At 32.4% G+C, this 25,947-nt stretch overlaps 1 protein-coding gene across 1 annotated transcript; it reads left to right on the top strand.

The window, feature by feature from the left end:
* Window positions 1-3,777: 3,777 nt before the first annotated feature.
* LOC139901675 (uncharacterized) lies at window positions 3,778-6,035 on the top strand. The gene is made up of 3 exons (XM_071884359.1): window positions 3,778-4,583; window positions 5,702-5,774; window positions 5,826-6,035. The coding sequence occupies exons 1-3, from the start codon at window positions 3,778-3,780 to the stop codon at window positions 6,033-6,035; spliced, it is 1,089 nt and encodes a 362-aa protein (XP_071740460.1).
* Window positions 6,036-25,947: the final 19,912 nt, after the last annotated feature.

Genomic DNA, 25,947 nt, shown 5'->3' with positions numbered 1-25,947 from the left:
GGTTGTCACACTGACCATAGTCCTTCAGTTCTGATCATTCCTAATAGCCTTATTAAGAAAAAGAGGTCATTCAGGTTCATGAATCATTTGGCTAATAAAGATAAGTTTCTCACTATTGTTGATCAAGGTTGGAAGAGGCATGTTGAGGGACATAAAATGTTCCAGGTTGTTTCTAAATTGAAGCTCCTTAAAAAAGAATTAAATAAGCTTAATTGGAAACATGGGAATATTTTTAACAATGTTAAGGAAAAAAGGGACCAGTTGAGTGCTTGTCAAGCAAGCATTGATAACAACCCCCATGATCAACATTTGAAGAAGCTTGCAGTTAAAGCTCTTAATGATTATGAAGATGCCAAGAAGGATGAATATGTTCTTTTACAGCAGAAGATCAAGATTAAATGGTTGGGTGAGTGAGACAGAAATACTAGGTTTTTCCACAGTATGTTGAAAAGTGGAAAAGTGAAGAACAGAATTGATAGTATTTGTGATGAGCAGGGTACTAGGTATGAAGGTGACCAAGTTGCAGACCAGTTTGTTGAGCATTTCAAAAGTTTTTTGGGGAGTAATGTTGGTTGCAGAAATATAAATGAGTTGGGTGATATTTTTACTACTACTTTAAGTAGTGCAGATGCAAATGAAATGGTGGTCCCTGTTACAGATAGTGAAATTAAAGATGCTCTTTTTGACATAGATGAAAACAAGGCCTCAGGTCCAGATGGTTTCACTTCATTATTCTTCAAAAAGGCCTGGAGCATTATTGGAAAAGATATCTGTGAGGCAGTCAAAGAATTCTTTGTTAATGGAAAGTTATTTGGTGAGATTAATGCTACTATTATATCACTTATCCCTAAAATGGATACTCCACTAAAAGTATCCGATTTTAGGCCCATTGCATGCTGCAATGTGCTTTATAAGTGTATCAGCAAAATTCTCACTAATAGATTGAAATATGGGTTGAACAAGATTGTTAGCTGCACTTAAAGTGCTTTCATCCCTGATAGGTCCATTCATGATAATATTCTAGTTGCACAAGAGTTGTTAAAAGGTTATAATAGAGCTACAGGGGTCAAAAGATGTACCATGAAGATTGACATCCAAAAGGCTTATGATACAGTCAGTTGGAAGTTTCTTGAAGATATTATGGGATGTTTTGGTATGCATAGTAAGATGATTAGTTGGATTATGGCTTGTATATCCAACTCTTCTTTCTCTATCTGCATTAATGGAGAAGTCAAGGGTTTTTTCAAATGGGGTAGGGGATTAAGACAAGGAGATCCCATATCTCCTTGATGTCGTGCGAGGTATATATAAAATACTATTAATTTTACAAGAAATACTATTAAAAATTACACAAGTTTTAATTATTTATTTACAAATGGGATATACCTAAACCTTGCTACAACACTATAGGCAGTGTACCTAATCGTAGAGTAGTATAGTTTTTAGTAAGTCCGGTTCGTTCCACAGGGAGCGGGCTTATTGCACACTATATTTTTAAACAACTATATTTGTACAAAATATATATAATTATATATAATAATATATAAAAGGGGGTTTACCGTTTAATGACCGGTTTGTCGATTTATATTTTAAGCGAAGCGTATAGTAAATGACGATATTTAAATAACAATATAAAATAAATAACAATAATTAAAATGAAAATAAATAAAAGTACGAGGAAATATGAAATAAAATATATTATGCTTATTTAAGCTTCCGTAATCATGATGTTTGACATTTTGATTTTAATTTATTGTCCTGGGTTAATTGTCCTTTGTCCTGGATGTATTTGAAACCTATCTGGTTTTTGTCCATAATAGTTCATCGGTCAAATTATAAACTGCTCGGAAAATTTAACCTTATACCCGAAGTCAAATATTCCAACTAACTGGGGATTCGAACTGTAACAAGGTCTTAATACTTTGCTTAATGAATACACCAGGTTATCGACTGTGTGTAAACCAAGGTTTTAATACTTTGTTAACAATTACCCTTGAATGTAATCCACCCCTGTTTTAATGAGTCCATTGACTATTAATCCATCCCCGTGTCCGGTCAAATGAACAATAATTCGTACATATAAATATCCCGCCCATCGTGTCCGATTAAGCGTATGTGGTTATATATAGATACGTCAAATCATAACCTTTATATTAAATTAACGAGGTATCGTTAATTTAATATAAAGCCCATTAATAGCCCATAGTCTAATTTCCACAAGTGTCGTTCTTTTGTCCAAACCCCAATTATGGTACAAAACCCAATTACCCTGTCTTTAATATTTAGCTCAACATCATGATTACTTCGGCTCAAATAATCATAATAATAACTTAAGTACGAGACATTAATTTAAAAAGGAGAACATAGCTTACATTGATTATTTATCGCGTAGTAGTACACGGACAGAGCTCCGACTTTAAAACCCGTAAAAATAACTTTTACATAACCCAAACTAATCTAATATAAAACTACCCTTTACTATATATTATATATTTATTTATTTATTTATTTATTACAGAGTATTATTATTATTATTTTTTACTCGTTGAATTCGTGACCTTTTATAGGAGTTTTGATTTCTGACAGCTCCGCGAGTCGTGGAGTTTTTAGCCTTCAAACTCCGCGAGTCGCGGAGTTTGAAAATCCAGCTCAGGATCATTTGTCTCATAGCTTGTCGACATAATTTTTAAATATATATAATATATAAATAATTTATATAATTATTTAAATATTATATTATATTCTTGTGCATAGTTGACTTGTAATTTTTGGTCCATTGCGTCGGGCGTTGATAGTTGACTCATGTCCTGGTTCCGGATTTTCGAACGTCCTTGCGTACAATTTAATATCTTGTACTTTGTGTTTTGTAACTTGTACTCTTGTAATTTTTAGACGTTTTTCATCAATAAATTGAACCTTTTGAATTGTATCTTGAACATTTGAGCTTTTTGGACGTTTGTGTCTTCAAATCTTCGTTTTCGCCTTTTGTCTTCGCACTTATTTATTTAAACAATTACAATGAAAATATAATACAATTATATATGAAAACCTATTATTTAGGAGGGATATTGCTATGAAATATATGTTCCTTTTTAGCCTTATCACTCCTTATCTTTTTACCCTAGTTATAGAAGTGTTCTCCTTAATTCTTAATAATAACATTGAAAAAGAGAAAAGCTTCAAGTATCATAGCAAATGTAAAAAGATGAAACTTGCTCATATTTGTTTTGCTGATGACCTCTTAGTTTTCTGCCATGGTGATGAAAAGTCTGCTCAGGTTATTAAAAGAGCCATGGAAGAATTTGGGCAGGTGTCTGGTCTTCTGCCTAACCTCAATAAAAGCAGAGTGTTTTTTGACTTTGTCCCTATGCATATCCAGAATAGAATTATCAAAGTGTTACCTTTCACTGTGGGTAAGCTCACTGTCAAATACTTTGGTGTTCCTTTATTAGCTAAAAAGTTGAGTATTAAAGACTGCAAAGGGTTGATTGACAAGATTAGGTGCAAGGTTAGTAACTGGGGACACAAGAAGCTCTCATATGCTGTAGATTACAACTAGTCACTTCAGTTTTATCATCTATGCAATTGTACTGGGCTTCTGTATATAAATTGCCTAGTGGGGTGATTGATGAAATTAACAGCCTGCTTAAAGGGTTCTTATGGAGTCAAGGAGAAAGTTCTAAGGGCAAAGCTAAGGTAGCATGGAAGGATGTGTTTATTCCTAAAGATCAAGGGGGATTGGGGATAAAACCCTTAAGAGAATGAAATGATATTCTCATGATTGAAAATTTGTGGAGGATTTTTGTTCATACAGACACCCTGTGGTGTAAATGGGTCAATTTGAATATTCTTAAAGGGGGTTGTATTTGGAATACTCAGTATAAATGCAATGATAGCTGGGGTTGGAAATGTATCTTAGACCTTAGAAATAAAGTGCAGTCTCATGTTAAAGAGGATAATGGTAGCTTTAAATGGATTTCCAATACTGGTAAAGTTGTTAACTTTGCAACCCATCAAGCTTGGAGTGATTTGAGGGTTAGCAGGAACAAAGTTAGCTGGCATCATGTGATTTGGTTCCAGGGTTTTGATCCTAAACATTCTTTTATCATATGGTTAGCTATTCTCAATAGGCTTAATACTCAGGACAGAATGCAGATTTGGTTACCTAATATCCCTATGTCCTGTTCCCTATGTGGTAAGATAAAGGATTCTATAAAGCATCTCTTCTTTCAATGTGAGTTCAGTGCTTGTATCCGGAAGGAGTTGAAGTCAAATTTGCTTTTTAAAGGTTTACCTAATGACCTGGAGAGTATAGTGAATAGATTGGCTTTGTATCCTTTTACAAGAAATATTTGGAATATTATCAATCGTTCTGTGCTTGCTGCTTGTGTTTATCATATATGGCGTGAAAAAAACTCGAGGCTTTTTAGAGGAAAGAAAAGAACTGCAGAAGCTATTTGTGAAGATATTCAGAGCTATATTCGTTTAAAGTTGTTGCAGTTCAAAGTCAAAAAGTCCCCTGCAATTTTGAAGGCTGCCAATGTTTGGAAGCTGAATTTGGACAACAATTATTTTAGTTTGATGTAGTGTTGTGGGCTTGTTGCCTTGTATTTTCCTTTTGGTTTCTGTATTTGTATTGTCGTTTTTGGGCTTTGGGCCTTTTGTATTTGGGCTTTTGGGAATGTCCTGGCCCTTTGTGTTTTAATATATTTTTTCATTTGCCGTTAAAATAAAAAGTTTTATGAGGTCTTAATCGTAGGGATCGTGAACTCTCGTGAAGCTAACACAGTAAGGTTGTATATGAAATTATAAGTTTATAACTTCAAGAAGCTTTGTGTAAGGGTTTTGGCTTATGAGTTCCATGGAGACCTATTTGCTAGGCAACACCACGTCGCACGTAAGAAAAGTACCAAATATTATATGGTTGGTCCATACATATTTGAGGGATGCCAATTATAAGTAATGGCTAACCCTGGTAGAACATTGTTGACGTTGACACGTGAGGGCGTGACGGATTAAGAATAATTTTTTGACGGGGACGAGAGAATTTGTTAAAAAATTTTAGATTATAATAATTGTATAAAGAAACGCCAAATCATTAGATAATTATTATACAAAATAAAAATTAAAACAAACAGATATAGAATTGAGAAAAAACTAGAGAAGATTAAAGAAAAAAAATACAGTATATTTTATGATAGAAGAAAACAACTAAATACGTAGTATTTGAACTTGAATGGAAGGAAGTTTCGTAAACAAAAAGGAGTAGCCAGCTGGTTTGGAACCTGTGACATACGGGTTAAAAGTAGCATGCTGTAACCAACTATACCATAAGCAGACTATTCGGTAAATCTTTCCTTATATATCTACTATATATCCCTATATATTGAAACTTTTTTTTTTAAGTATATAAAAATTTATTAAAAAAATTTCGGTCATCGGGGGCGAGTGATCCCAGTTGCCCCATGGTAGATCCGCCCCTGCGTGAGGGAACATGTCCACATTATGTATGTAACCCATGCCTTTGTACAGACCAATGGGGGGTTGGTTATACTTACCGTTAGTGTTCTTCAACGCTGAATAATGTGGTGGTGCGGGATCGACCCTTGTCATGATACATACACATATTTTTCTTGTGATAACATTGCCAAGCTCGTCGAGATCTTAACACAAACATCAAATGTGATTGAGCTCGATATAGGACATGGCTTAGTGATGATGTTGAACGAGCTCGTAATGATCTCAATGCGGAGATCAGATGTGGCCGATCAATGGTATAGATCGTGACACACTGATAATGTTGATTGAGCTTGTCATGATCTCAGCATGTCCAAAAGCTCGGTATAGACCGTGTCACGGACTCACGGGAGTCTGATTCACTGCCAAACGTGTTGGTATTGGATTCTAAGCTGAGAATACGGTATAAGATTAAAAACAATGTGGCGTTAGATGGGTATGGTGATGGTGAGATGGCACAGGAAACGCTGCCTGATGTCATTAACACGACGTCAGGGGAGACGCCTCGGCGACATTAGTCACCGGAGTGACAGAGAAATTGATAAGCGTTAGGGCCTACGTGGAAGCTTTCGATTGATTGAGGTTTTTTGCTTAAGATATAATTCGGTTTAATGAGATTCCTTGAGAAAAATGGTGGTTGTTTATGGTGGTTGAAGGTTGTTGATAGAGGCTGCAATGGTGGCTCTAGAAGAAGCCTATATCTAGTCTAGGTCTTATGTATAAAAAGGGAAAGGCTTATTTCTTTTGTTTTTTTAGGATGAAATACATTCTTTTGGGATGAAACTATGTTTTCTTTAAATTATTTAAGTTAATAATATGTTTTATTTTTGTTTAGTTATATTACATATATTATATATTGTATATTTCTTTAATTTATTTAAAAAATATATATAAATTACATAATAGGTGGGGCCTACTGAATTTGACACCGAAATATGACATTTAGGGTTGAATAATGTCTTCCATGAAGCTGCCAGGTTACAGTCAGAAAATTATTTTTGCCAAAAAAGTGTGCTATTTACCTACACGTCACTGGCAAGGTTAATGTTGGTCTAAGGATGTTGAGATGCTATACGTATCACGAACCACTTAGACACAGAGATCATGTTACCACTAATTTATATTTTATTTCATATTCCTCATAGTTTATTATATTAAATGTTATCTGAAGGTTACATCATTACCCTTCATCCTAATATCATTATCAAGATTTTTCTATCCCCGGGAAAAGGCCCTTTCCTTTTAGGCCATTGTCAATGAAGAGGGATTTGAACGCCTGACACCGTGGTTCGTATGTTAGGAAAAATCAATAGGCTTAATGAAATTGAAGATGAAAAAGTTAGCGTCTTGATATTATCAAAAGAGGCCTCGAGTTCAAAGCTCGCTAGAAGTAGATCTTGAGATGGTTGAGAAAGCGTCGGAAACACTAGCGAGTTAATGAGGTTGAGACACTTACTTCGAGTAAAAGTATTTGACCTCGCCGGGTAATCCGAATCAAACTAATTCATTTACTCTTTTACCTTGTATGTCTTTATTCTAGTATATTTTAAATTCAGGATTTTTTTTAAGCGAAAAGGAATAGAATTCGTATTTGAATTCAGTTTTCAGTTCGATTTCGGTCCCTAAAATCGAATTCAGTTTTGATTTTCGATTCTGCCTCCAAAATTTTCAAAACCGAACAAATTGAATAAAATTACATAAAAGAAAATCAAAAAGCGGACAAATTTGCACCGCTAATGTGGGTGATTTTAGTGTGATCCAATGAATCATTTTGGTGTATTGGATTTACTAGGTTGAAATGGAAGCAATCTCTAAAACTCTGATATTACTTGATTTAGTCATGTTTATCATCGCAATATTGGGGTTGTTTAACCGAGATATATGTGATTATTGAAGATTTATTGCTATATTTGATGATGTTTAGTAAAACGTTCTTGGAAGGATAATCTGAGAGTTCTAGGTTGTTTTCTGCGTGATTTGAAGTCTATGTGCTGAAAAATTATTTGGTATGGTTAGAGACGAGTTTCGCTAAGCATAGTAAAAAATTCAGCAATGCGGTATGAGTTTGTAACAGACTGAAACCTGGGCTAGTTGTAAGTTGTAGTGACCCAGAAATTTCCGACCAAATTTAAACTTAATCTTTATATGATCTCGAAACGATAAGCAAAGTCTGTAATATTGAATCTCAAATATTTTGAAGTGATTTTTACCCTTTGACTGTTTCCGACGATTCACGAACCATTATTTTTTTTAACTAAATACATATATGTATATAAATGTAAGTATATATAATAATTAGAATTAATAAAATGTAATCTTTGGAATTTAAAATGTAAAATAATAACTAGGTTACTATTTATATATATATATATATATATATATATAAATATAAATTCCATACATAACTAATATTGTATATAAGTTATAAATATAAAACGTGCAGGATATATTTTATATATATATATATATATATATATATATATATATATATATATATATTAAAAATGACATATGTAAAAATTAAAATATTAAATAAATTTACAAACTATAATATATATCTTATGAATACTGATGCTACCTGTATTATTAATATTATTAATATAATACATAATATAAAAATATGAAATTTGATAAACATAATTTATTGTAGCAACATTATTTGTATTACTCTCATTACTAGTATTAATATTAATATCAGTATTAATATTTGTATTATTATGGTATATATATTAGTAAGATATAAATATTATTTTTAAGTACTATCAATAAAAATCATAATTTTCATTATTATCGTTAATAATATGATCATTACCATTTTTTTATAGTTATTATTTTAATTGACATTATTTATTATCATTAATATTAGTATTAGTGATATTATTATCATTATTATTATTATTAGTATTATTTGATTAGTAATATTATTATTAATTTCTATTATCAGTATTTTTTTATTATTCCAATGAAACTAATAATATTATTATTAATAAATTTATTTACATTTACAAATTCTTAATATTAATATTTAAAATAAATAAAATTATATAAGATCACCTTTTTGTTGAAAGTCTCAATTGAGACTGTATGTAATTGATTCTCCAATATTGTATCTTGTACGAACCAGGATATAGACAGCAATTAAATCCAAAAATCCATTAGCCATTGTTATCACCTTTTATATATATTTTTTTATTTTTTTTATTTGTCTGTACAATTAATAAAACTGTCGATTTCTATTTTTGCTATAAAATAGCCAATTAACTAGTGTTTTTGAGAGAGGTCAATATGTGTCCTAATTATCATTATCACATAACAATTAACACTCTGTGTATCGATTAAATTTCAAATAGAAAGAAGCAAGAACACAGCCTTACCCTGTTTCATATTCGTTTTTACAATAGATCAAATTCGAGTTAAAATTTAAATTGTGTTAATGCCAAGTTGTTAGGAACCCTTCATTCAAACTATCTGTAAGTTTCTAAATTCCAATTTCGTTTATTGAATTCAAATTTAAGAGTCAAATTTTATTTTTAAAAAAAGTCAACAATTGGGTTCATCGTGAAATTTGAATTTTGTAAGTTGTTTCCTGTTAAATTGAGAATTCATATAGTTTATAGGAGTCTTTTGAAATCTATTTCATATATAAAGTTTCTTTTAAAATGGTCTTAAAATCAAAATCAAACATTGAGTTCATGAACTCAAGAACACGACGGTTTTAATTAAAGTATATTTTACTTTTGTTGTTTGCTGATATATAATTCAAGTTAAAGGAAATCCCAGACATTCTATTTAAATTGAGAATCTTAAAATCGATTGAATTGATTTTTGTTATATTAAATGGGTGTCTGATCGAATTTCAAGTTGAAGAAGATGAAGAACAATTAAATCGGGTTAAATACATTTTAAGTTAGAATAAATTCAGAAAGACAGAGATGGAAGGATGGTCGTGAGGGTGTTTGTTATAACAGAAGGTCGCGGGTTCGAGTCCCATATGGGACATTTCTTTTTACAAAAAAACTTCAAGGGTATATTTTTTCTTTTATTTTTAATTATTATTATTATTATTATTATTATTATTATTATTATTATTATTATTATTATTATTATTATTATTATTATTATTATTATTAGATTATTATTAGAATTGTTATTATGATGATTGTTAGCATTATTATTACACTTAGTATTATTATTATTATTATTATTATTATTATTATTATTATTATTATTATTATTATTATTATTATTATTATTATTAAACAAAGGTATCATTATTAACAATATCTTTATTAATATTATCATTTTTAATAAAGTAATTATTATTATTATTATTATTATTATTATAAGTAAATCATTAATATCATATCTACCAAAAACAATAAAATTTATATTGTTACAAGTACTATTATTAAAATCATTGTTATTTTCATTATTTATTTTCCACAAATATTAACTTAGTATATTAGAACTACTGTTTTGATAAACAAATTAAATACATACATAAATATATATATATATATATATATATTTAACACATATAACATAACAAAACTTAATATCATTATATATATATATATATATATATATATATATATATATATATATATATATATATATATATATATATATATATATATATACAAATTGAACATATAAAACATATATATATTATCAACATAAAAATGATATAACTAATACTTTTATATATATTGAAACGACTCGTTCATATCACTATAAACGCAGTACGTTATTCATTGGTCCCATAGCGAGGTATTTGACCTCTATATGTTACGTTTTATAAAATATTGTATTCGTTTCATAAAAAGCACACCATTATTATACATAATGCATGTTTTAAACAAGTAGGCGATTACTTAAGAAATAATTCACATAATACATCGGTTTCTAAATACTACACACGTGACATGAAAGTCAAATATAATACATGACAAAGGTTTTATTGAATGCAACACTTCATTTAAACAAAAAGATGAGACTCCATGCACAGCTTGCTCAGATAATGCAACAGTGGAAGACTTTCTTAAGGACCTGAGAATAAACATGCTTAAACAGTCAACAAAAAGGTTGGTGAGATATATAGGTTTAGTATCGATATAAATATAGACCACAAGATTTTATAGTTATAAATATATGTACACTCGCAAGTGTATAAAAGTATTCTATAAGTTGTTGAGCGCTTCGGTAACCATACTTAACCATTAATGTGGCATATTCCCTTTATTATGAAATCTCTCTACACTGTACCAAGTGTAGTAAAAACGAAGTACTATGCAACCGTTTACGATACTAGAGGGACTAGCCCGGTTGGGGTTGTCAAACCCGATAGATCTATCAATAGGATTCGCGCTTACATGTTCTTACAACATGTAAATATTAGTTACCAAGCTATTAGGGAAGATATGCAAGGTGGTACAACTCAACGTAGAATATATTTTAAGTACTTGTGTCCATGGCGTAAAACATAAAATGCATGTATTCTCATCCCAAAATATTTTTAGAGTTTAAAAATTGGACTATATACTCACGGTAGTAAAAGTATATTAAAAATAAGTTTTCAACTTATTAAAAATATGGTCGTCGTCCTTGGATTCACGAACCTATAACAATAATAATGATTCAGATAATAATACGACATATGAAAAAAAAAATAAGTTCATATAATACTTATATAATAATTTTTAACATTTTATGTTAGTAGTCCAAAATAGTTCGAAAAGTCCAACAGTCCATTAATCGGTATATATATATATAATCTTAGAATTACCTCACGGCGTACTGTGTACGTATTGTCTTGCATCAATCCAGAGATGTATTGTATACGTATTGTCTTAGAATTAACTAAGACGTATTGTGTACGTATTTTCTTAGGATTTATCAAAACGTATTGTGCACGTATTCTCATGGAACGTACCAAGATTATTATATATATACAATCTCGGAATTAACCAAGATTATATTATTTTATTATACTAATGATAACATGTCCAAATATATATAGGATATAGGAAAAGTTAGCAAGGATATGGTTAATATAGTTTTTATACTATAAATTTCGTCCATACAACGTTAATTTTAGCAGATTTTATTTTGCTCGCCAAATATTCATTACAACTCCGTTTAAAGTGAATTAAATTGCTGTGGATTCATTAAGAAGTAAATTTTACAAAACTAGTTCGAAAAGTTCATCCCAATTAGTAATTTTTAGAGCTTTACTCTCTTTTTGTGTCGGTGGACAGATTTGGAAAAATCCCGGCATCCACCCAACATATGATTTTTGATAAAATACTTCCACTTTGTCTAAAATCATGAAAAAAATACTGAAAGTCTTATTTACATATATTAAAATATTTCCAAAGTCTTAGCCTCGAACTCAAAGTCTAAGATAGGTTTTTAATTCTCAACCCAAAACAGCCCGCTTTTTACTGAATAGAGATTAAGCGATATATGTTAAGATTCAAGGTGTTCTTCATATGTACAAGTTATAAGTTCTTATATTAATTTAATATAACATCATAATACATATAAATAAGTGTTATTAGAGTTAAGTTAGAAAGATTAGATTAGTTTTTCAAACAAGTTTAGAATCAACTAAATTATGTTCTAGTTTATAAACTCTTATATAGATAGCTATAAACATATGAATTGAACAAAAGTTTAGGCAATGTTAATACCTTGATTTTGAAGCTTGAACTTGCTAGAAATAGATGAAGAACAAAGAAAGGGATACTAGAACTAGAGAGAGTATGTGTGTGTAAATAAACTTGAAGTAAAAATTAGAAAATGAAATAGTAAATATTTGATCACATATGGTGTCTTTATATACTAGTTGTAATTTGTCATTTTGTGAAAAATATCTAGTATAAGTTAAAAACCATTAGGTCATGCATGACATAATAAGATTGATGATGTCATGCATGACATAATACATCAATCATGCAAATTACTATTGGTATATACGAATAGTAAATACTTTATGTTGTCTTTTTTTGACTAATATCTAGTATAAGTTAAATTGATGGTGTCATGCATGACATAATACTCCACTAATACATTATAAAGTGTATTCCATACTTTTAAGGATGTATTTATACTCATAATACATTGTATGTAAATACACTTTAACATAAGTTAATTACGTCGTTTAAATAGTAACATATATATTGTTTCAAAATTCTTTAAATTAGTAGTGTGAAAATATATATATAATACTTTGTTAGTATACTTAATGAGATATTTAATTATCATATTTTCAAGTTATATATATACAAATCCATATATATACACAATAATTAAACAATTAAATAATTAAATCAAGTTATGACGTTCGTGAATCGTCGAAATAAAAGGGTGACCAAAAGCTTGTGTAAAACTCTTTCCGGAGGTTCAAGATTTATTAAAATTCATTGCTTATCAAGTCGGAATTATATAAAGATTAAGTTTAAATTTGGTCGGAAATTTCCGGGTCATCACAGTACCTATCCGTTAAAGAAATTTCGTCCCGAAATTTGATCGAGGTCGTCATGGCTAACAATAAGAATGTTATTATGACAAATATATGTTGATTCATAGGATTTTATCATGATTGAGAAATATGGATAAAATAATTCGATTACTCGAAACGTATGAGTGAAGCTATCATAAAAGAGTGAAATGAGAAAATAGGGATTCGTCTTATCTTTTAACATCATCACGGTTGATCTCCGAATTAAAGAAAATCTTTGTATTCTATATAAGATTTGATTCTTCGGCGATTAAGTAAATTATTATCCTCTTCGATTTAATGTAATAATCTGTCTCGATTTCTCTGTCGGATATTTCACTATAAATCTACCTCTTTCGTTTCCTTACAACTCACACCTTCTATTCTTTCTCCCTCAACTCATATTTTAAAGCATTCATCAATATGCTTCATCCAGTTCTGCTTCTTGATATATTCCTAACCTTCATATCTGTCATTCTTCTTTTTCATCTACCACCGGAAGAATCTTTTTACTTTTACTATACCCTTGGTTTTATAGTGTTTTTAGTTTTCCCGTGTCTTTATATTGCTATAAATTTCGGAATGAACATTGTTAATGTTCTAAGAAGGAAATCGTAATGGCGCGATTTTGATTTGTTAAATTACCAGAATACCCTGGAAAAGACCGAATCATCAAGAAATATTTTTTTGATATTTTAGAGCTTATATATATATATATATATATATATATATATATATATATATATATATATATATATATATATATATATATATATATATAGAATACAGGAGTCGTGTAACATGGCACATGATGATGTTATGATCTGTGAATCATCACGTTCCATTTTAGAAACTCAGCATGACTTACTATAATATAATCACGTTGATCAAGTGTCATTATATTATACTAATTCATGCTTCAGTTCCCAACACTACTTCAAAAATATTCCTATTTTAAACTCGAAAGTTTCAGAATTTAGAAACTAAAATAGTTTCTTTTATGATGTAATACAGACAGCGCGAAGAGGTAAATGATTTCATATAGGAATAATTATGGAAATATCTTCAGAAATATGGAGGATATTTATAATGAAAGATACGATGATATCTTAGAATTTCTAATATCAGAGGATGATGAAGAATATTGTCCGCAAGGGTTTAGAGTCAGGAGCAAGGTATTCGATAATGACTTCAGCAGACATGGAATTATTTAGATTCTTTGAAGGTAGATGTCGTCCTTGTGATTTATCCACAGCCTCCTTCATGGTTTGCTCAATCCGTTTTTTTTAGTACCAAATCTTGTCTTTTTCTGAACTTTACCAACACACTACTCTTTATCATCAAACTTTTTACTGTTAAGGTCGTTTATAGTTTTTGCTGCTTCATCAGCATTTCGAGAACTAGTTCGCAGTTCAGGGTGTTTTTCAGAAACTTCACATTCGAAATATGTAAGTCCAGGAGATAGACGTTATATGTATATATAACTGTTGATGTAGACATGCTGCGAGATTTCAAAATACTGATTTCTGATTCTTAATAATTGATATGGCAATTCTTGTTACAAGGTGCAGAGGAGTATACGGTCGGGTTTTAACGAACAAATATAATGGTTTTTTGGAGAGACTTAAACCATTGTGTAATGAAGTTGTTGGTAACTTTACTGCTAATGTGGTGGAATATGAAAGGTTCCCCAGTAACGATGGCAAAAGGGCAATGTATCTATCGAGGTTATAATAAGACTAGTCCGACTGAAAAGTCGCAGTTGACTTGTTGGAGCTGTGATAAAACTGGCTACATTGAAAAGTCATTTTAGCTAATAAATGCCAAAGGGTTTGATACAATTACGTGTTAAACTATGACTCTGGTTTCAAGAGTTTTTCACGTACATAACTGTGGGTAATATGTGGTTGGATCATCATCTCGATTGTTCATTATTTGAAGTGTCTTCAGGAATTTCTAAGGGTTTGAACACGGATTGTAATTGTTAATATACACATGGGGTTCTTACACAGTTTTGAAGTCAAAGTATAGTTTTGAAGAATGTAAGGATCTAAGAGTGATGATATTGGTTATATTTCGGATTGAATTCTGCGATTTCAAAATTAGAATATGTAATTGAATTTGAATGAGTATGGTTGTTTTGATTTTTATAAAAGAATGTATATTGTTGAGAAAATAGTGAGTATAGTTGATGATTGCTGAATCAGATTCAAAGAATGTAACATATTAATTGTGAATTTATATATCTCTCGGGTATTACCTACCCGTTAAAAAAATTTCACAATTAATATTTTATACATAGGAATTTTATTACAGTCTTTCTGAAAATATATTTGTGTATATTTTCTTCAGATGTATCATAGATTTAATGAGTTAATATTAAATTAAACTCATTTGATTTACGGTCGAATCTAGAATTGAGTAATCCCTAAAACTTTAGAAATTACATAAGTATTTCTTCAATGATATTGAAATTATAAATCAATACTTTGTTATTTGTTGATGCATGATGTTGGTGTTCATGGAATAGATTGTAAAGTTGAGGTTTTTGACGCGGTTGTGGTTGGGGGTGGTAATGGTAATGTTCGCGTTGATGATGGTGGTACTGGTTATGCTGCTGGTGCTGCTGCTGGTGTTCGTAACCTTTGCACCATATTTTCCAAAGCCACTACCCGAGCGCGAAGCTCGTTGACTTCTTCTATTACACCGGGGTGATTGTCGGTTCGGACGAGTGGATAAATAAAATCTAGAATTTGATGTAATATATAATCGTGACGAGGTACTCTGGAAATGAGGGAGAAAATGGTGTTTCGGACAGGTTCGCCGGTAAGTACTTCAGGTTCTTCGCCAAGAGGACAATGTGGTGGATGAAAAGGATCGCCTTCTTCTTGTCTCCAATGATTGAGGAGACTACGAACCCATCCCCAATTCATCCAGAATAGATGATGGCTGATTGGTTGATCCATTCCGGTCACACTGCTTTCAGAGCTGGAGTGGGATTCCATTTTGGAATCCGAGTGACTTGAACTAATGACGAATTCCATTTCGTACGATTGAATAAAGGATTTTTCGATATGAAATGATTTTTCCGGCTATTTGGTGGTATTCTACTTACATAGAATATCTATATATATAGAGCAAAAGATTTCGTAGATTACGGAGGAATTTACGGGATATGTCAGGCAAAGTTTACAGTAACAGATACGCTAAGATATGAATTAGAAGATACGCTAAGATATGAATTTTGTATATTATTCATGCAATCAATGCAATAAGATGTGTCTAGACTAAGAATGATAAGCAGGTAATTTCCTAAGGATGATAAGCAGATGATTTCTGACTAGAAATGACAAGCAAAACTTTTGACATACAGACACAGTCGAAGTCCAGACTCACTAATGCATCCTAACCAAATACCGGTCAGACACACTAATGCAATTTCTGGTTCGCTAAGACCTCTGCTCTGATACCAACTGAAATGACCCGTTCATATCACTATAAACGCAGTACGTTATTCATTGGTCCCATAGCGAGGTATTTGACCTCTATATGATACGTTTTATAAAATATTGCATTCGTTTCATATAAAGCACACCATTATTATACATAATGCATGTTTTAAACAAGTGGGCAATTACTTAAGAAATAATTCACATAATACATCGGTTTCTAAATACTACACACGTGACATGAAAGTCAAATATAATACATGACAAAGGTTTTATTGAATGCAACACTTCATTTAAACAAAAACATGAGACTCCATGCACAGCTTGCTCAGATAATGCAACAGTGGAAGACTTTCTTAAGGACCTGAGAATAAACATGTTTAAACAGTTAACACAAAGGTTGGTGAGATATATAGGTTTAGTATCGATATAAATATAGACCACAAGATTTTATAGTTATAAATATATGTACACTCGCAAGTGTATAAAAGTATTCTATAAGTTGTTGAGCGCTTCGGTAACCATACTTAACCATTAATGTGGCATATTCCCTTTATTATGAAATCTCTCTACACTGTACCAAGTGTAGTAAAAACGAAGTACTATGCAACCGTTTACGATACTAGAGCGACTAGCCCGGTTGGGGTTGTCAAACCCGATAGATCTATCAATAGGATTCGCGCTTACATGTTCTTACAACATGTAAATATTAGTTACCAAGCTATTAGGGAAGATATGCAAGGTGGTACAACTCAATGTAGAATATATTTTAAGTACTTGTGTCCATGGCGTAAAACATAAAATGCATGTATTCTCATCCCAAAATATTTTTAGAGTTTAAAAATGGGACTATATACTCACGGTAGTAAAAGTATATTAAAAATAAGTTTTCAACTTATTAAAAATATGGCCGTCGTCCTTGGATTCACGAACCTATAACAATAATAATGATTTAGATAATAATACGACATATGAAAAAAAAAAATAAGTTCATATAATACTTATATAATAATTTTTAACATTTTATGTTAGTAGTCCAAAATAGTTCGAAAAGTCCAACAGTCCATTAATCGGTATATATATATATAATCTTAGAATTACCTCATGGTGAAATGTCCCATTCTTATTGATTAAAAACGTTCCATATTAATTGATTTTTTTGCGAGGTTTTGACCTCTATATGAGACGTTTTTCAAAGACTGCATTCATTTTTAAAACAAACCATAACCTTTATTTCATAAATAAAGGTTTAAAAAGCTTTACGTAGATTATCAAATAATGATAATCTAAAATATCCTGTTTACACACGACCATTACATAATAGTTTACAATACAAATATGTTACATCGAAATCAGTTTCTTGAATGCAGTTTTTACACAATATCATACAAACATGGACTCCAAATCTTGTCCTTATTTTAGTATGCAACAACGGAAGCTCTTAGTATTCACCTGAGAATAAACATGCTTTAAACGTCAACAAAAATGTTGGTGAGTTATAGGTTTAACCTATATATATCAAATCGTAACAATAGACCACAAGATTTCATATTTCAATACACATCCCATACATAGAGATAAAAATCATTCATATGGTGAACACCTGGTAACCGACATTAACAAGATGCATATATATAAGAATATCCCCATCATTCCGGGACACCCTTCGGATATGATATAAATTTCGAAGTACTAAAGCATCCGGTACTTTGGATGGGGTTTGTTAGGCCCAATAGATCTATCTTTAGGATTCGCGTCAATTAGGGTGTCTGTTCCCTAATTCTTAGATTACCAGACTTAATAAAAAGGGACATATTCGATTTCGATAATTCAACCATAGAATGTAGTTTCACGTACTTGTGTCTATTTTGTAAATCATTTATAAAACCTGCATGTATTCTTATCCCAAAAATATTAGATTTTAAAAGTGGGACTATAACTCACTTTCACAGATTTTTACTTCGTCGGGAAGTAAGACTTGGTCACTGGTTGATTCACGAACCTATAACAATATATACATATATATCAAAGTATGTTTAAAATATATTTACAACACTTTTAATATATTTTGATGTTTTAAGTTTATTAAGTCAGTTGTCCTCGTTAGTAACCTACAACTAGTTGTCCACAGTTAGATGTACAGAAATAAATCGATAAATATTATCTTGAATCAATCCATGACCCAGTGTATACGTATCTCAGTATTGATCACAACTCAAACTATATATATTTTGGAATCAACCTCAACCCTGTATAGCTAACTCCAACATTCACATATAGAGTGTCTATGGTTGTTCCGAAATATATATAGATGTGTCGACATGATAGGTCGAAACATTGTATACGTGTCTATGATATCTCAAGATTACATAATATACAATACAAGTTGATTAAGTTATGGTTGGAATAGATTTGTTACCAATTTTCACGTAGCTAAAATGAGAAAAATTATCCAATCTTGTTTTACCCATAACTTCTTCATTTTAAATCCGTTTTGAGTGAATCAAATTGCTATGGTTTCATATTGAACTCTATTTTATGAATATAAACAGAAAAGTATAGGTTTATAGTCGGAAAAATAAGTTACAAGTCGTTTTTGTAAAGGTAGTCATTTCAGTCGAAAGAACGACGTCTAGATGACCATTTTAGAAAACATACTTCCACTTTGAGTTTAACCATAATTTTTGGATATAGTTTCATGTTCATAATCAAAATCATTTTCTCAGAATAACAACTTTTAAATCAAAGTTTATCATAGTTTTTAATTAACTAACCCAAAACAGCCCGCGGTGTTACTACGACGGCGTAAATCCGGTTTTACGGTGTTTTTCGTGTTTCCAGGTTTTAAATCATTAAGTTAGCATATCATATAGATATAGAACATGTGTGTAGTTAATTTTAAAAGTCAAGTTAGAAGGATTAACTTTTGTTTGCGAACAAGTTTAGAATTAACTAAACTATGTTCTAGTGATTACGAGTTTAAACCTTCGAATAAGATAGTTTTATATATATGAATCGAATGATGTTATGAACATCATTACTACCTCAATTTTAGTAGGTAAACCTACTGGAAGTGACAAGAAATGATCTAGCTTCAAAGGATCTTGGATGGCTTGAAAGTTCTTGAAGTAGGATCATGACACAAAAACAAGTTCAAGTAAGATTTTTACTCGAATTAAGATAGTTTATAGTTATAGAAATTGAATCAAAGTTTGAATATGAATATTACCTTGAATAAGAAAGATAACCTACTGTATATAACAAAGGTTTCTTGATCTTAGATGATTACTTGGAATGGATTAGAAAGCTTGGAAGTAAATTAGTAAACTTGAAGGGATTTTTGAAGTGTTCTTGAAGTGTTCTTCCTATGATGATTATAGCTTGATTCTTGAAGTGATTTTTGATGAAGATGATGATTAACTACTAGAAAAATACGTTCATAATAGTGTGTGTGTGTGTGTGTTGAGAGAGAATTAGAAAGATAATTGGAAGTGAAATGGAGTGAATGATGAGTGGTAATTGGTGAGTGGTGAGTGGGGTTAAAAGGAGTTCTAGTTAGTTGACTAGCTCATGGTAGAAGTTAAAATTGATTAGTCATACATGACATAATCAAGAGTGGAATCTCATGCTAGTTCCTATTGGTATATACTCATAGTAAGTATGTTTTGAAGCTGTGTATAATACGGGTAAGAATACGACTAGAATTCTTGATGAAAGAAAAGAATGGAAAAGTAACTGTAACCATTTTCGTTAAGTATGAGTGTTTTGATATATGTCTTGAAGTCTTCCAAAAGTATTTTAATACATCTAAATACACTACATGTATATACATTTTAACTGAGTCGCTAAGTCATCGTTAGTCGTTACATGTAAGTGTTGTTTTGAAACCTTTAAGTTAACGATCTCAATTAATGTTGTCAACCCATTGTTTATTATATCTAATGAGATGTTAAATTATTATATTATCATGATATTATGATATATTAATATATCTTAATATGATATATATACATTTAAATGTTGTTACAATGATAATCGTTACATATATGTCTCGTTTCGAAATCCTTAAGTTAGTAGTCTTGTTTATATGTATATAACTCATTGTTAATATACTTATGGAGATACTTACTTATCATAATCTCATGTTAACCATATGTATATCCATATATATATCGTCATGTCGTTTTTACAAGTTTTAACGTTCGTGAATCGCACTGGGTGGTCAATTGTCTATATGAAACATATTTCAATTAATCAAGTCTTAACAAGTTTGATTGCTTAACATGTTGGAAACATTTAATCATGTAAATATCAATCTCAATTAATATATATAAACATGGAAAAGTTCGGGTCACTACAGTACCTACCCGTTAAATAAATTTCGTCCCGAAATTTTAAGCTGTTGAAGGTGTTGACGAATCTTCTGAAAATAGATGCGGGTATTTCTTCTTCATCTGATCTTCACACTCCCAGGTGAACTCGGGTCCTCTACGAGCATTCCATCGAACCTTAACAATTGGTATCTTGTTTTGCTTAAGTCTTTTAACCTCACGATCCATTATTTCCACGGGTTCTTCGATGAATTGGAGTTTTTCGTTGATTTGGATTTCATCTAACGGAATAGTGAGATCTTCTTTAGCAAAACATTTCTTCAAATTTGAGATGTGGAAAGTGTTATGTACAGCCGCGAGTTGTTGAGGTAACTCAAGTCGGTAAGCTACTGGTCCGACACGATCAATAATCTTGAATGGTCCAATATACCTTGGATTTAATTTCCCTCATTTACCAAATCGAACAACGCCTTTCCAAGGTGCAACTTTAAGCATGACCATCTCTCCAATTTCAAATTCTATATCTTTTCTTTTAATGTCAGCGTAGCTCTTTTGTCGACTTTGGGCGATTTTCAACCGTTGTTGAATTTGGATGATCTTCTCGGTAGTTTCTTGTATAATCTCCGGACCTGTAATCTGTCTATCCCCCACTTCACTCCAACAAATCGGAGACCTGCACTTTCTACCATAAAGTGCTTCAAAAGGCGCCATCTCAATGCTTGAATGGTAGCTGTTGTTGTAGGAAAATTCTGCTAATGGTAGATGTCGATCCCAACTGTTTCCGAAATCAATAACACATGCTCGTAGCATGTCTTCAAGCGTTTGTATCGTCCTTTCGCTCTGCCCATCAGTTTGTGGATGATAGGCAGTACTCATGTCTAGACGAGTTCCTAATGCTTGCTGTAATGTCTGCCAGAATCTTGAAATAAATCTGCCATCCCTATCAGAGATAATAGAGATTGGTATTCCATGTCTGGAGATGACTTCCTTCAAATACAGTCGTGCTAACTTGTCATCTTCTCTTATTGGCAGGAAATGTGCTGATTTGGTGAGACGATCAACTATTACCCAAATAGTATCAAAACCACTTGCAGTCCTTGGCAATTTAGTGATGAAATCCATGGTAATGTTTTCACATTTCCATTCCGGGATTTCGGGTTGTTGAAGTAGACCTGATGGTTTCTGATGCTCAGCTTTGACCTTAGAACACGTCAAACATTCTCCTACGTATTTAGCAACATCGGCTTTCATACCCGGCCACCAAAAATATTTCCTGAGATCCTTGTACATCTTCCCCGTTCCAGGATGTATTGAGTATCTGGTTTTATGAGCTTCTCTAAGTACCATTTCTCTCATATCTCCAAATTTTGGTACCCAAATCCTTTCAGCCCTATACCGGGTTCCGTCTTCCCGAATATTAAGATGTTTCTCCGATCCTTTGGGTATTTCATCCTTTAAATTTCCCTCTTTTAAAACTCCTTGTTGCGCCTCCTTTATTTGAGTAGTAAGGTTATTATGAATCATTATATTCATAGATTTTACTCGAATGGGTTCTCTGTCCTTCCTGCTCAAGGCATCGGCTACCACATTTGCCTTCCCCGGGTGGTAACGAATCTCAAAGTCGTAATCATTCAATAATTCAATCCACCTACGCTGCCTCATATTCAGTTGTTTCTGATTAAATATGTGTTGAAGACTTTTGTAGTCGGTATATATAATACTTTTGACCCCATATAAGTAGTGCCTCCAAGTCTTTAATGCAAAAACAACCGCGCCTAATTCCAAATCATGCGTCGTATAATTTTGTTCGTGAATCTTCAATTGTCTAGACGCATAAGCAATCACCTTCGTTCGTTGCATTAATACACAACCGAGACCTTGCTTTGATGCGTCACAATAAATCACAAAATCATCATTCCCTTCAGGCAATGACAATATAGGTGCCGTAGTTAGCTTTTTCTTCAATAACTGAAACGCTTTCTCTTGTTCATCATTCCATTCAAATTTCTTCCCTTTATGCGTTAATGCAGTCAAGGGTTTTGCTATTCTGGAAAAGTCTTGGATGAACCTTCTGTAGTAACCAGCTAGTCCTAAAAACTGGCGTATGTGTTTCGGAGTTTTCGGGGTTTCTCACTTTTCAACAGTTTCTATCTTTGTCGGATCCACCTTAATACCTTCTTTGTTCACTATGTGACCGAGGAATTGAACTTCTTCCAACCAAAATGCACACTTTGAAAACTTAGCGTACAATTCTTTCTTCCTCAATACTTCTAACACCTTTCTCAAATGTTCACCGTGTTCTTGGTCATTCTTTGAGTAAATAAGTATGTCATCAATGAAAACAATGACAAACTTGTCAAGGTATGGTCCACACACTCGGTTCATAAGGTCCATGAACACAGCTGGTGCATTAGTTAAACCAAATGGCATGACCATAAACTCGTAATGACCGTAACGTGTTCTGAAAGCAGTCTTTGGAATATCATCTTCTTTCACCCGCATTTGATGATACCCGGAACGTAAGTCAATCTTTGAATAAACAGACGAGCCTTGTAGTTGATCAAATAAGTCATCGATTCTCGGTAGTGGGTAGTGGTTCTTGATGGTAAGTTTGTTCAACTCTCGGTAGTCGATACACAACCTGAATGTACCATCTTTCTTCTTGACAAACAAAACAGGAGCTCCCTACGGTGATGTGCTTGGTCGAATGAAACCATGCTCTAAAGTTCTTGTAATTAGCTTTGCAGTTCTTTCATCTCGCTGGGTGCGAGTCTGTAAGGAGCACGAGCTATTGGCGCAGCTCCTGGTACAAGATCTATTTGAAATTCAACGGATCGCTGTGGGGGTAATCCCGGTAATTCTTTCGGAAATACATCGGGAAATTCTTTTGTAATGGGAACATCATTGATGCTCTTTTCTTCAGTTTGTACTTTCTCGACGTGTGCTAGAACAGCATAGCAACCTTTTCTTATTAGTTTTTGTGCCTTCAAATTACTAATAATATGTAGCTTCGTGTTGCCCTTTTCTCCGTACACCATTAAGGGTTTTCCTTTTTCTCGTATAATGCGAATTGCATTTTTGTAACAAACGATCTCTGCTTTCACTTCTTTCAACCAGTCCATACCGATTATCACATCAAAACTCCCTAACTCTACTGGTATCAAATCAATCTTAAATGTTTCGCTAACCAGTTTAATTTCTCGATTCCGACATATATTATCTGCTGAAATTAATTTACCATTTGCTAATTCGAGTAAAAATTTACTATCCAAAGGCGTCAATGGACAACTTAATTTAGCACAAAAATCTCTACTCATATAGCTTCTATCCGCACCCGAATCAAATAAAACGTAAGCAGATTTATTGTCAATAAGAAACGTACCCGTAACAAGCTCCGGGTCTTCCTGTGCCTCTGCCGCATTAATATTGAAAACTCTTCCGCGGCCTTGTCCATTCGTGTTCTCCTGGTTCGGGCAATTTCTAATAATGTGGCCCGGTTTTCCACATTTATAACAAACTACATTGGCATAACTTGCTCCGACACTACTTGCTCCGCCATTACTCGTTCTGACACCATTTGTTCCTTTCGTTCTATTAACCCCTGGTCCGTAGACCTCACACTTCGCCGTGCTATGACCATTTCTTTTACACTTGTTGCAAAATTTGGTGCAGAACCCCGAGTGATACTTTTCACACCTTTGGCATAGCTGCTTCTGATTGTTGTTGTTGTTGCGGTTATTATTGTTGTTGGGATGATTGTTGTAGTTGCTGTTGTTGTTGTTGTTGTTGTTGTTGTTGGGCCGTTTGTTGTAGTTGCGATTGATGTTGCGATTGTTGGGATAATTGTTGCGATTATTGTTGTAATTGCTGTTGTTGTTGTATTGGTGATTCTTATCACCGTTTTCCTCCCACTTTCTTTTGACTTGCTTCACATTGGCCTCTTCAGCAGTCTGTTCTTTAATTCTTTCTTCAATCTGGTTCACTAGTTTGTGAGCCATTCTACATGCCTGTTGTATGGAGGCGGGCTCGTGTGAACTTATATCTTCTTGGATTCTTTCCGGTAATCCTTTCACAAACGCGTCGATCTTCTCATCCTCATCTTCGAATGCTACCGGACACAATAGGTACAATTCTGTGAATCGTCTTTCATACGTGGTAATATCAAATCCTTGGGTTCGTAACCCTCTAAGTTCTATCTTGAGCTTATTGACCTCGGTTCTGGGACGGTACTTCTCGTTCATCAAGTGCTTGAATGCTGACCACGGTAGTGCGTACGCATCATCTTATCCCACTTGCTCTAGATAGGTATTCCACCATGTTAACGCAGAACCTATGAAGGTATGCGTAGCGTACTTCACTTTGTCCTCTTCAGTACACTTACTTATGGCAAACACCGATTCGACCTTCTCGGTCCACCATTTCAATCCGATCGGTCCTTCGGTTCCATCAAATTCCAAAGGTTTGCAGGCAGTGAATTCTTTGTAGGTGCATCCTACACGATTTCCTGTACTGCCAGATCCAAGGTTATTGTTGGTATGTAGCGCAACCTGTACTGTGGCTATGTTTGAAGCTAGAAAAGTACGGAATTCCTCTTCATTCATATTCACGGTGTGTCGAGTAGTCGGTGCCATTTCCTTCAAAATAGTCAAATGGAACAAGTTAATCATACAGAATATTAAGAGTAGTTAATAGTATTTCGTAGCATAATATGAACTCATTTATAAAAGCTTTTTCTTCATATTAGCGTTTTATAAGTTTAAATTCGGGTAGTACCTACCCGTTAAGTTCATACTTAGTAGCTAATATACAATTCAACTACTACAATTCTATATGAAAAACTGATTGTAATAATATTTCGCGTTCAAACTTTTATACAATATTTTACAAACTTACAATACCGCTTATTTTACATAAAGCATGAAATATAGCACACAATAACTTTGATACAAGATAGTTGTGAAGATAATTCTAGCTAGTACACAAGTCGTTCAGCAAAGGCAATAAAGACACGTAATTCATACGTCCAGAAACAAGTCATGCATTCTGGTTTTACTAGGACTACTTCCCATCCTTGGTCTTGTGGAACATAACCGTTATGGCCGTTGATAAGACAGCATGTTGTAACGTCGTCAAAGGGACGAGGGTTACG

This window comes from Rutidosis leptorrhynchoides, chromosome 3 (assembly GCF_046630445.1).
Source record: "Rutidosis leptorrhynchoides isolate AG116_Rl617_1_P2 chromosome 3, CSIRO_AGI_Rlap_v1, whole genome shotgun sequence".
Classification (NCBI taxonomy): Eukaryota; Viridiplantae; Streptophyta; class Magnoliopsida; order Asterales; family Asteraceae; genus Rutidosis; species Rutidosis leptorrhynchoides.
The sequence above is the reverse complement of the archived record's forward strand: the minus strand, read 5'-3'. Positions and strand labels throughout refer to the sequence as shown.